Genomic DNA, 12815 nt, shown 5'->3' with positions numbered 1-12815 from the left:
CAAAACTGATTTTAGTGAAACCTGGGAACCCGCATATTTTCGTAGGCCTTTTTTTTTTTTTTTTTTTTTTTTTTTTTTTTTTGCGTTAACTGAAACGCTTTTCCTTCGCGAATTTCTTAATTCTGAAGCCTGAGCGGAAAATAGAAATCGCATTCGGCTCAGTTTCCGGAGGACCGAGATTGCGACGGACAACCAGGAAGAGACTGGGCTGGGAGCTGTTCTAGTTTTTTGCGCTGCTCTTACGGGCGCCTCGCGGGGTGTCTACGCCGCGGTCCCACGGCCAGCGTGGCCCTTACCCCAACCTCGGCTACGGCCCGGACAGGTCGTTCAGAGTCACCATGTCGTCCGACTTCGAAGGGTACGAGCAGGACTTCGCGGTGCTCACTGCAGAGATCACCGGCAAGATTGCCAGGGTCCCCCGACTCCCGCCTGGTGAGAGCCCTGCCTCGGCCGGGCTGGGATGGTCCGGAGAACAGAGTAGGGGGGAATCCGGGGAGGGTAGAATGCCGCCTGAGCAAGTGTGTCTCCGAGGCTAAGGTGCAAGCAGTGTTGCGGGCTCCCGGGAGGGACGGGACCTGACTTGGTTGAAGGAGAGTCTAAACTGGATTATGGGGTGCAGTGGAAAGAGCTTTAGGAATCTGAATGACGTGAGCTCGAATCCCGATTCCACTGCTTTGTAACTTGTATATATAGCCACGGGAACATTTCTCCTGAGTGCTAATTTTTCCATTTGTAAAATATAGAGACGACAGTATTTAAAGATAATGAATGAAAGTATCTAGATCACGGGTCTGCAATATACGGCAACTTTGTTGTGTTAATAATAATAATGTTATTATATGCGGCAGAATAGGGTTAAGAGCCAGGAGCCAGAGTTCAAATCTCGACTGTGCCACTCTGAAGTTGTGTGGCTTGGCAAGTTTCTTAACCTTTCAAGTTTTCTTCTTGGTAAAATGGGGAGAATAATTTTACCTCTGTCATAGAATTGTGGTGAAGATTGAATGATTTGACATAAAGTTCTTATGTGTTAGCTACCATTATTATCATTAGTATTTTTCATAGCTCACCCCCATTTCTTGTTTCATTCTTCTTGAGGGGGGGGGGGTCTGTAACCCAGCTTCACCTTTAAAATTACAGAACTCCCATTTGGAAGTTTTGTTTTGTTTTGTTTTGTTTTGTTTTGAGTGCATCTCACTTCCCATGCTAGATTGTCAACTCTGAAGGTGGAAACTGTCTGATTTCCTTGGCATTTACTTAGAAGGAGTTCATAAAATGTTTAAGTTAATGACCAGGTGACTATAAATTTGGGTATTTTGAGACTTTTGTTTGTGAGACATTAATTTAGAATTTGTTTTATTTTTCTGTAAATATGGATTTAACTTGTGTAGGTAGTTGCAGATCTTTCCTTTGGGCTTCCTTTTGTTACAGAAATTGAACCACCATCAGGCTGCTAGACCTGGCCCTGTCTTAGCTCTGGGGTGTAAAATATTGAAAAGGGGGTGCTCTTTGATCTGTGTGGACTGTGGGCAACTTCGTTTGCTCACTTTGTTTGCTAGTCAACTCTTTGATACCAGTAGTAATTTCTTCTGGACCTAAGTTGTTATTCTTTTTTCCCTTTCCCTGCCTCCCCCAAAGGTTATGTGTTTATAAGTAATTTTCTTCCTTTATCTCTTTGTTTTTCTCCCCGCCCCCAACCTATTTTCTGTTAATAGGGATATTTGCTTGAAGCCAGGATCTCTGAACTTACACCCCACTCATCTCCTGAAGTCCCAGTTAGTTCTGGAGGAGGTGGATGCTATCCAAAAGAGGTTTATGAGTCCAAGTAAGGGAGCAAGAGGAGAGAACCAAGGTAGCATATATCACCGAGCAGTGCTGCCTCAGAGGTTTTTGTGGAGAAATTGGCTGATGGCCTCATCACTTCATGATACATCACCTCGCCTCTTCTCTTCGGTTCTGCTTTTCTCCACTGCCCAAGATCATCTTGATTTTTGTTGTTCTTGTCATTGGAGGGTACTTCCTTTGACTTGAGTTCCAGAGCCTCAGACTACCAAATCCTGTAGTTTCAGTTTGATTTTTACTAGCTTTTAACTGTAATGGTTTAGCAGTAGAAACATTTTTTGTTTGTACTAATAACTTTTGTATTACGAAGCTGTTATACAAAGTAACAAGATTATCCCTGGCTGCAAAGTTGTGAAAACTGTTTCCAAAGTAATGGATTTTGTTACAGTTGGGTTTTTCTTCCCTTTACATTTTAATGTAACAGTTCTTCTGAAATAAAAGAAAACCTTTGAATTATGTACCTTAAAAATAAAGCCATTCCTCTCCTTAGCTGTAGTATGTATAAGACCCAAACACAGCAGCTACATTAGAATTGAAAGGAGACTATACTGCTAGTACTGGAAAAATGCTTATTGAATTGAATAATTGAATAATCTTAATTCTTAAAAAACACAGTGGTTTTCCTCTTAGTGACTTGTGCTTTATAATAACATTTATTACCTGTTTTTAATTGATAAACAGAAAAGATTAAAACTTACCCAAATAGTTATGCACATCTGTAGACTAACGGAGATTAGTATGTACAACCATGTCCAAAACAGTATGATTCAGTAATTATAATCTCTCTCTGTGCATCGTTAGTGGTTGTGGTGCTCAGCTGAAATTGATCCACAGGAGATAAGCTATAATTTACTTTAGTTAAGAAGGTTAAAAATTGGAGCAAAATTTTAGCCTCTTAATTCTCCAACATATTAACTTACTTAAGCTGAAGCAGAGTAGGTAGGATTGATTAATTTCATTTTCTGCTTTCTGTGTACAATGTCTTAAAGTATTATCTTCAAAGAGGATAAAGAAGACTGAACATTTTTTGAAACTTTATTTTTAAAAAGAGATTTGATTATTGTGTGATATGTTTTAAACAATAAAGACTTTGTTCTTGAAGTGTTCAAATCTAAACTACTTTCAGTAATTAGACTAAGATGGCAAAGAGTTCTTTCTTAATTACTATTCGTGATTCTGTATTTGAAAATTGATTTTAATGATTACTGTTCTGTGGCAAAGTCAGTAAAACAGATGAATGGAAGTCATAACTGATACTTTAATCCTTTTCCTCTCCATCGAGAGGCTTCTTGAGCGATCTTCAACAAAATGCTTTTTTGCAGTTTGATGCTTGCCACACCATCCACACAAAGGTAAATGATATTTTGTGAATCCTCTCACTTTGTGGCTGAAGTTAGAAATGTACCAAGATTTAGACATGGCATCAGATCTTTTTGGAATCCCAGCTCTGCTGCTTGCTAGATGAGCAATCTTGCGCTAGTTGCTTGGCCTCTCTAAGCCTGCCCCCACCATCTGTAAAAGAGGGTGGGAGTGGGGGTGGGAATTAACAGTATCAACTTTGCAGTCATTCAAATAAAATAAAGCAAGTAAAGCACTAGTTTGACTCTTATTCAGAGAAAATGCATGATAAATTAGCCATTACTGATATTACTGCTGCTACTGAAGACCAACAGCTGGTAGGGTCAGTGAGCTTACAGCTGCTCAGACTTTGCAATACTTAACTGAACTCTTAAGTAAATCTTGGACCTCAATTCTTTCCTCCATTCTGTGCTTAGTTTCAAGTTAGGTGAATTTCTTTTGATGAGCTAGTACATTTGAAAGGAGAAGAGTGATCAGGGATCTTTGGATATGAAATTGAAATTGAGCTTTGAGCTCAGGATATCCAGGAGGGAGTCAGGGGAGGCAAAGTGGAAGTTGTGGGGCAAGACAGGGTCCTTTCCGGAAGGCAATGCTTGAGTCTAGCTAACTGGTTATCCCCGGCCCTGGAAGACTTAGGAGACCATCTAGACATAGTCATGTATGGGAGAAATCATGAACATTGTCCCGTGAATCTCTTCCCTTTGCAAGGTGGTTGTAGCAGAAGAATTCAGGAAAGTCTGCTCTTATTTTTGGATACAGTGATTTGCTTAAATACATGTAGCTATTGAATACTTGGAATGTGACTAGTTCTACATAGTGAAATGATAATATTTTGTATATAGTGGGTTAAAATATTATTAAAGATATGCATATATATATCATTCAAATTAATTTCACTTGTTTCTTTTTACTTTTTAAAAGGTGGCTACCAGAAAATTTAAAATTAGATGTGTGATTAACGTTATATTTCTGTTGCTCTAAAAAGTTAGAGTTAAAGGGATGGTTTCAGTCCTAATTCAGGAACTCATTGCCACAATAGAGAGTTCGCCTCTTGTTAGGAATCCGGCTACCTTGTGATCAATTTCATGAGCTGCTGGGCAAGGTCCAACTTTTTCAGTTGAGAGTACAGGGAAAACAGCCTTCAGCTGTTACAGATGGCCCAGTAATGTCTCATAAAAAATTTAAGCATTTATAGAGTTTTGACACCTTTGAATAACGTTTCAAATTAGTTAAGATGGATTTGAAATTTGGGTATGGGCAGAGGTCAGGTGTGGCACAATAGGAAACGATCGCTATAATACATGAGCAAAGATAGTGAGTTACTCACAGGTCTCAGAGGGGTAGGGGCATGAGGGTTCAGTGGGGAAGAGGGTTCAGTGGGGAAGAGTGATCAACTCAGATTGCTCAGCCAGCAGGTGGATGCACACAAGTAGAGCAAGAGAGGCCCATGGGCTTGTGCCTTTATTGTGGTCCAGGGATGGAGGTTAATAGAGTCAAGGTAAAACAGTGTAAAGCGAATGCTCTCCAAAAGGGAAAGTGACAGGGGGTCCAAGGGCAGTGGGGTTGGTTACCTTCTCATTTGGGGCCAGCTGTGGGTTCTGGGTAAGGCATTTGGGTGCTGGCCACTATGTGGGTTTGTCCTGTGGGGTGTCGAGTCCCCAGGGGTGAAAAACTGTTTGCTAATTAGGCCAAAGGTTAGTATTGGGGCAAGTGGCTTAGCCAAAGTAAGATGGATGCTGAGGCAGCACACGGAGTTTTGATAATTATGACTATATGTATGCGTGCGTGCATGCATGTGTGTGTGTGTGTATACTCTTTTCCCAAGAAGGACTTTCCTTCAACAATTTAGTCAATATTAGTAATGGCTTCATTGATTTCCAATAATGTTTTTATTTTAGAACAGTTTTATATTTATAGAAAAATTGCAAAGATTGTACAAAGGGTCCTCATATACTCCACACCCAAATTCCCTTATTATTAGCATTTACGTTAATATGATACATTTGATATAGTTAATAAACCCATACTGATACATTGTTATTAATTAACACCCATAATTTATTTAGATTTCCTTAGTTTTTACCTAATTTCCTTATTACTGTTTCAGGATCCTAGCCAGGATAATACAATACATTTACCTATTGTGTTGCCTTAGGCTCCTCTTGGCTGTGACAATTTCTCAGATTTTCCTTGTTTTTGATGACCTTGACACTTTTGAAGAGTACTGGTCAGATATTTTGTAAAATGTCTCTCAACTGGGATTTGTCTGATGTTTTTCTCATGATTAAACTGGAGATATGAGTTTTGAGAAGGAAGACCACAGAAATGAAGTGCCACTTTCATCACATCATATCAAGGTTACATACTATCAACGTGACTATCACTGTTGATGTTGACCTTGATCACCTGGCTGAGGTAGTAGTTGTCAGACTTCTCCACTACTGAGTTATTCTTTTTTCTCCTTTCCTACTGTGCCCTTTGGAAGGAAGATACTATGCCCAGTCCATACCTAAGGAGTGTGGAGTTGTGCTCCATCTCTGAGAGGACGGAGTCTCTAAATAAATTGATTGGAATTCTGTATCAGATTTGTCTTTTCTCCTCCATTTGTTTATTTATTCAATCATTTATTCATATCAGTATGGACTTATTGATATTTATTTCATACTTTGGATTGTAATCCAATGTTACTTTTTTTTTGGCTCAAATTGTTCTAGATTTGACCATTAGGAGCTTTTTCAGTTGGCTTCTGTGTCCCTTTGACATGCCCTGATCATTATGTTTTTGTTTTTTTTTGTTTTAATACTTTCTTACTTTCTGGTGTTATGAGATACTTCAAGATCATCTTGCATATTTTCAGCCCCAGCCCTAGAATCAGCCATTCCTTCAAGGAGCCCTGTTTCCTATTATTGGAGAATGGTATTAGAAACCAAGATCTGGGTACTAGGCATGCTCATTGTTCCTGGTGCATCATTGCTTCTAGGCCCTCTCAGCTGACAGAGCAAGGAAATACATATGTGCATGCTAATCCATATATGTACACATAGCTATACATATTTGTATATGAAACCACCTGTATCTATAGTAAGCTAATATGAATTCACACTGATGTCTCAACTCGAATCCATTATCTCTTGTTTTTTTCCTAGAATAGCTTCATTTTAACATTGGCCATCCTACAAAATGCTACACAGTGTAGCATTAGTAATATATCCTTTTTTTTTTTAATTCAGTAACATAAATAAGATCCTCCATCAGTGGTTTCACTCCAGATTTCCTAGTACATAATTTCTGCTGGAGATTTTATTTAAAAATCCCTCCATTATGCAAAGACAGGTACCAGGAACTAAATTCTAGTGAGCCCTAATCCTTGCACTGTACTAGTTTGGGTGTATTCAAGACTGACCAAGCACTTGTGTTAATATTGAGAGGGCAAGAAAATCATAACTGTGCAGTAATGTGTATTTCAGCTCTCTTCAAGCTTATATGCACAAAAATCAAGGTGAGGGCTTGATGTACAGATAGTGGTTAAGAACTCAGCTTTGGCAACAGACTTGGTTGGAATCCCGACTCTGCCATTTGTTAGCTGTTAATTTGGGGGATATTACTTAATCTCTGAGTTTGTTGACTCACCTGAGATGATAATATCTCCCCAGATTGTCTTGACAATTGACTAATGTTAAATGTGCAGTGCCGTGCACAATAATGGTAGGAAGATCCCATCTCTAAGAGGATGTCATTTGCAGTGGGCAGAGGGAAACTCTCTTGGGAATTACATGTGAATACCACCAGAAGGTTACCAAAACTTAGTGTTGGTAGGTACTTCCAAGGTCATCTAATTCAGTCCTTTCCTCATACTTTTCCTCCAAATTGTCGCCTTTTTAAACTCTTCTCTACTTTGAATATGAGGAACACTGGGGTCAAAAATTGGCTCAGCTCAGTGCTATCATGAAGTGGGTTTTATGAGAAAATGAATTACTAGTAAAACACTTCCCACCCCTCCCCCCAGCTTAATTACTTTTTTCATAAAGGAAAACTTGCCATTTCAAAAGGGAAGGTTTTCCCAAGTCCTCACTCATGCAATTTTCTTTTTCATGATTTCTCTGCAAGTAACAAATATGTTGCTGCGTGTTCAGACTGATTCATTCATAAGTGCTTATTGAGCATCTGCCATGTACAGTTCTCTGTGCTCAATATGGAAGTAGGACAAAGATGTGTCAAGAATGGTCCCTGCCCCCAAGGAGCTGGAGATGAGGCAGAAGAAGGAACTGCAGGGCTTTCTGGGTTGTTAGCACAGAGCAAAGAGCTATACGAAATCAGAGATGGGATTGCATCCCAGGAGATCACCTAAAAGGATAGGTGGGATCGGGACAGACAGAAAGGGGGAAAGACTAAATTATTAGAAATTGAATTAAATGAGTGCAGTGGACATCTATTGTTTCTGATTGTCCAGTATCTTCCATTCCATCTTCTAATAACATCTCAGTTTTCCGTTGGGAAATGACCTAAACTCTCGTACTCCAGTCTTGATGGAACTGACAGAGTGCCCTCTGCAGGACAAGAGGTTAACACATCACGCAAGCAAAGTCATTAAGTGAATTTCTGCTGGGAATTTGATTTTTGAGCAAAATCAACCAAGGAGACAGCTGCTCGAAACTCCTTTTTCACTGAGTTCCTGGGGGAGACAGTACCTCAAAAACAGCTTCTATTGCGTGAGAAGAGAAGAGTGCTAGGCAGACAAAACAATGAATGGTTATTAGATCTGGTTAGCACAAAACAGGTGGGGCTGTGAACAGATGCATTGATTGATTTGGAATGTGGGTTGCAGAAAATTTTCTGAAAATATCTACCAGGATATGTCTTTTCTAAAAAGGGGAGTTAAAAAGGGGAATCACAGTTGAGGTTTTAACTTGATTGTGATAGAGATTAAATGAACCCCACACAGTGACTTAGCACTTCACAATTTAAAAGAAATTTCACATGTATCAACTGATTTGAGCTAAAAATAATCCGGTTGGTTTTTTTTTTTTAGATCTCTATTTTAGAGAATATAGACTGAGTCTCAAAAAAGGCTCCTTCTGGCCCAGGATCACATAACCAGTGAGTAGGTAGTGCCTTCGGGTTTGGAATCAGTAGCCCTGACTTCAAATATTTCTTCTATTACACCTAATAATTAATGCTAGTGAAAAAATAATATTTAAAGAATTTTAAGATCTTGTCCAGGCTCAGGCAGTATTTTGTGTTTGATTTTTTCATTGTATTCAAAAATCAGTTATTCCCAATTTACTAAAGTTATGACTTTACAAGGTTCTCAGGCCCCATTAAATCTGTTGTTTTTGGCACAGTCTCTTCTAAAGCAAGGCATAATTCTTCATTTCTCTTAAATGTTATGGCATCTTTTAATAATTAGGTAGTCCATTGATTTTGTATTATCAGATAGCCTAGAATCAGTGGCTTAAAGTGATTCCTCACCCACCAAAGAATGATATGGTCATTTGCCTGATGTGGTAATTTTCTAAACTGACTAACCAGAAAGGAAAGCTGCATATGATTAAAAATGGAAGTTTTTAAATATTAACTTGATTTGAAGCCTTAGCAATTCCTTGATATTATTTCTTGTTTCAGAGGAGAAGAAACAGATGGTTGCAAATGTGGAGAAACAACTTGAAGAAGCAAAAGAACTGGTATGTACAGACTTATAATGTATTGAACTAACAAGCAGAATCACTCAAGCTGATGCCTTCCTCTAGCCTGTTTTGTACATACTGGAACTGTGAAACATTACTGATCAACATTTCGTAATTCAAAGTTCATCGGTTTTTAAAATAAGGAAAAATTAATAGCTTTTATTATTATTAGGATTATGTAATACTGGGATTTTATTCTTTTAAATAAAGGTGATTCATTAAATGTCTACCTCTAATTTTTATCCCTTTTTAATACTTTTCATAATACCTATAAGCAGCTGATGCTTGTTAAATGCATTCTGGACACAAGACACTGGGTTAAGTGTCTTGTTTTTCTTGGTGTATAATATTTAATTTTCAAAGAAACCCTGTGAGACAAGTACTATTTGTCAAGAACAATGAAGAGTCTGAGATTTTACCCTAATTGTAAGCTAACAAGTTAGCTTGCCACAGATTTGTGGGTACTGACAGAAGACATGAGACTCCTAGGTCTGGGTCAAAAGACTTTATTATTCACAGCAAAAGCAGTAGCCAAAGTGTCAGCATGGTCGTATCAGTTCCCACAAGGGTATGCATGTGGGCCTAGACGTATGCTTACACGTGTGGTGGAATACATTTCATGAGAGGTGGAGCACTGAGCCTGTCTAAGCAAGCTCTTGGTCCCAGGAGGCATTATTTCATCCCTCAAGTTACTTCCTGCAAATGCAGCTCTGAGAAATGGCCCAAGTAATGAGCAGTCAGGGCCTTACATTCTGGCATACCCAGCAAAACATGTAGGAGTGTGAAAGACCCATGCAGGAATGATTCCCAATATTGTTATTATCCCACATTTTATAGATGGGGAAACTGAGGCTAATAAGATTGGGAAACTTATCCAAGGTCCCATACCAGTAAGTGGTAGAGTCAGGATTCAAGCCTGGATATGCTAAACTCCTATCTCTAGTTCAATCGCTATTTTTTCTTTTAAATAAATTCACAAATCAGGGAGCAAAAAAAGTAGGAAAAGGTATTGTGTCCCAGTTTTTGGTTTTAAGAACCAAGTATTGCAAGTATGATTCAACTTGTTACTGCATCGCGGTCCTAAATGAATGTGTTGCTTTTCCAAATACTGAAGGGTATGCTTGGTGTTCCTTCAGTACTACTTAACTGATATACTTAGGCCAGTTTCCTAAAGTGTGTTTCTGTTAACAGGTGTTGCTTGTTCAAATGAGTTTGGGAAACCATAACTTGAAGAGAGTTGGGGGTTTGGGGATCTCTTTTTGTATGTTTATATGTTGTTTTTCTACAGAATCATTTTGGACCCTTAAGTAGACTAAGGAGCATCCTGAATCTCTAATAAGGCACTGTAAAAGGTAGAATAGCATGGAGCATTTCTGAAGCTTATTTGGCTGAGTACCATTTGTTAACAGAACCACATGTGGAGAATTGCTGCTTTAGTAGTTGTTTTAGTTTCTCAGTTGCTAAAACAATGGGTTGGCTTAACAACAGGAATTTATTAGCTCAGTTTCAGAGGCTTCTTTTCTTCTGGGGTCTGTATCTTCAGGCTGACTGGCAATCTTTGTGGTTCCTTGGCTTTTCCGTCATGTGGCAATACATATGGCGGCATCTTCTCCTTTCTCTTCCAGGTTCCATTGACTTCCAGCTTCTTGCTTCAACTGTGGCTTTACCTTCTGTGTCCAATTTCCTTTACTCATAAGGATTTCATAAATATTGAATTAAGACCCACCCTCACTCACTTTGGACACACCTTAACTAACAACATCTTTGAAGGTCCTATTTACAAATAGGTTCACGCTCACAGGACCTGAACGTGCCTTTTGGGGGACACGATTCAGTCCCCAAGAGGAGGTATTAAGGAATAGGGGCTGTTACTCCCCATTGTACAGTAGACATTTCCTCTGTGTCTCTGAGTTCTAAGGCATTATGTTGCAGAGCTGCTCTATCTTCTGTCTTTGTCACTGGTTCTTTTCTAGCTGTGAGAATGTCCAATGCACTTCTTACCCATCACCACTTCTTATCTCTGCTGGCTGTTGTCACTGTCTCTACTATGGCAGCTTTTGCTTCTAATGTTCACGGCTTCTAATGTTTGCTCTTGCTTCTCTAATGCTTCTTGGGCTTCATGTAAAAAGACTGACCTTTTACATACTGTAGACGCCAATCAGGACACTTTTTCCTTCCAGTTGTCAGGTTTACTATAAATAGTAAAACTAGTAAATTCTTTGGATTTTGAGTAGACTTCTTATATTGCTGTTGAGTTCTCAGTAGCATCTTACTGGTCATCAAAAATCTTGATTTATTTGTTTGCCTTTTTCTGGGGATGTTCTGTTTACTTAATAATATTGATAACCAAGATTTTACTGTACCAAGAAGTATAAAACATCGTTGTGCCCTCATGGAATGTAAAGCACGTTTAGTTATTATAATAAATGTAAAATGTTTTGTCTATGATATGTGTTTCTGTTTGTTTAAAATGGACAGAAAGCTGATATACTTAATTCTGATGACATAATTGTTAAGGACAATGGGAGAAAAACTACTTTTTGATTTGAGTATCAGGATTAGTTGTGTTTCTGCAGAGCAGTTTGGTTTATATCAGTCTTTTAGACACTGCAAGTCTTGTGATTATCATGTCTTCCACCTTACATTGGTGACATGAATGTGATAACACAGGACAAGTGTAGATTAACCATGTTCCTGATTTCATTTTAAGTGCTGTTGTGTATTTCCCTTTTTCTTTCTTACCTGCTTTTTTTTAAATTGCAATTTTATTGAGATATATTCACATACCATATAGTCATCTGAAGTGTACAATCAGTTGTTCACGGTATCATCATATAGGTGTGCATTATCACCACAATCGGTTTTTTAACATTTTCATTACTCCAAAAACTAGAAATAAGAAAAGAATAAAAATGAAAGTAAAAAAGACCACCCAGAACATTTCATACTCCTCCTCCCACCCCCACCCCCTTATTCATTTACTTTTTGTCCTCATTTTTCTATTTGTCTTTCCATATGCTGGATAAAGGGAGTATAAGCCACATGGTTTTCACAATCACACAGTCACATCGTGTAAGCTACATACTTATATGATTGTCTTCAAGAATCAAGGATACTGGGTTGTAGTTCAACAGTTTCAGGTATTTCCTTCTAGTTATTCTAATACATTAAAAACTAAAAAGGGATATCTATATAATGCATAAGAAAAACCTCCAGAATGGCTTCTTGACTCCATTTGAAATCTCTCAGCCACTGAAACTTTATTTTGTTTAATTTCTCTTTGACTTTTGGTCTAGAAGGCTTTCTCAATCCTGCAATGTTGGTCCAGGCTCATCCCCCGGAGTCATGTCCCATGTTGCCAGGGAGATTTATAACCCTGGGAGTCATATCCCACGTAGGGCAATGAAGTTATCTTCAGAGTTAGCTGAGAGGCCACATTTGAGCAACAAAGAGATTCTCTAGGGGTGACTCTTAGGCACAATTATAAATAGGCTTGTTCTAGTTTGCTAATGCTGCCAGAATGCAAAACACCAGAGATGGATTGGCTTTTATAAAAGGGGGTTTATTTGGTTACACAGTTACAGTCTTAAGGCCATAAAGTGTCCAAGGTAGCGCATCAACAATTGGGTACCTTCACTGGAGGATGGCCAGTGGCATCCGGAAAACCTCTGTTAGCTGGGAAGGCACATGGCTGGCGTCTGCTCCGGAGTTCTGGTTTCAAAATGGCTTTCTCCCAGGACGTTCCTCTCTAGGCTTCAGCTTCTCTCCAAAATGTCACTCTCAGTTGCTCTTGGAGTGTTTGTCCTCTCTTAGCTTCTCCAGAGCAAAAGTCGGCTTTCAAAGGCCATCTCCAAAATGTCTCTGTAAGCTGAAGCTCCTCTCTCAGTTCCAGTGCATTCTTCAAAGTGTCCCTCTTGGCTGTAGCTCCTCATC

At 38.9% G+C, this 12815-nt stretch overlaps 1 protein-coding gene across 8 annotated transcripts in view; it reads left to right on the top strand.

Annotated features, from left to right (window-relative positions):
* The first annotated feature begins 136 nt into the window (after positions 1-136).
* VTI1A (vesicle transport through interaction with t-SNAREs 1A) overlaps positions 137-12815 on the top strand; it is a 411985-nt gene continuing 399306 nt past the window's right edge. For 2 of the 8 annotated variants that reach the window (XM_037804916.1, XM_037804920.1), the window contains exons 1-2: positions 162-432; positions 8821-8879. In XM_037804916.1, coding sequence (XP_037660844.1) covers positions 339-432; positions 8821-8879 — 153 coding nt within the window. In that variant the 5' untranslated portion in view covers positions 162-338. Of the gene's footprint in view, positions 433-8820; positions 8880-12815 lie in introns of all 8 variants that reach the window. The other 6 variants (XM_037804913.1, XM_037804917.1, XM_037804914.1 and 3 more) reach the window with 6 other exon arrangements.

Source organism: Choloepus didactylus, chromosome 15 (genome assembly GCF_015220235.1).
Source record: "Choloepus didactylus isolate mChoDid1 chromosome 15, mChoDid1.pri, whole genome shotgun sequence".
Classification (NCBI taxonomy): Eukaryota; Metazoa; Chordata; class Mammalia; order Pilosa; family Megalonychidae; genus Choloepus; species Choloepus didactylus.
Note: the sequence above shows the minus strand (reverse complement) of the source record. Positions and strands in the feature narration are given on the sequence as shown.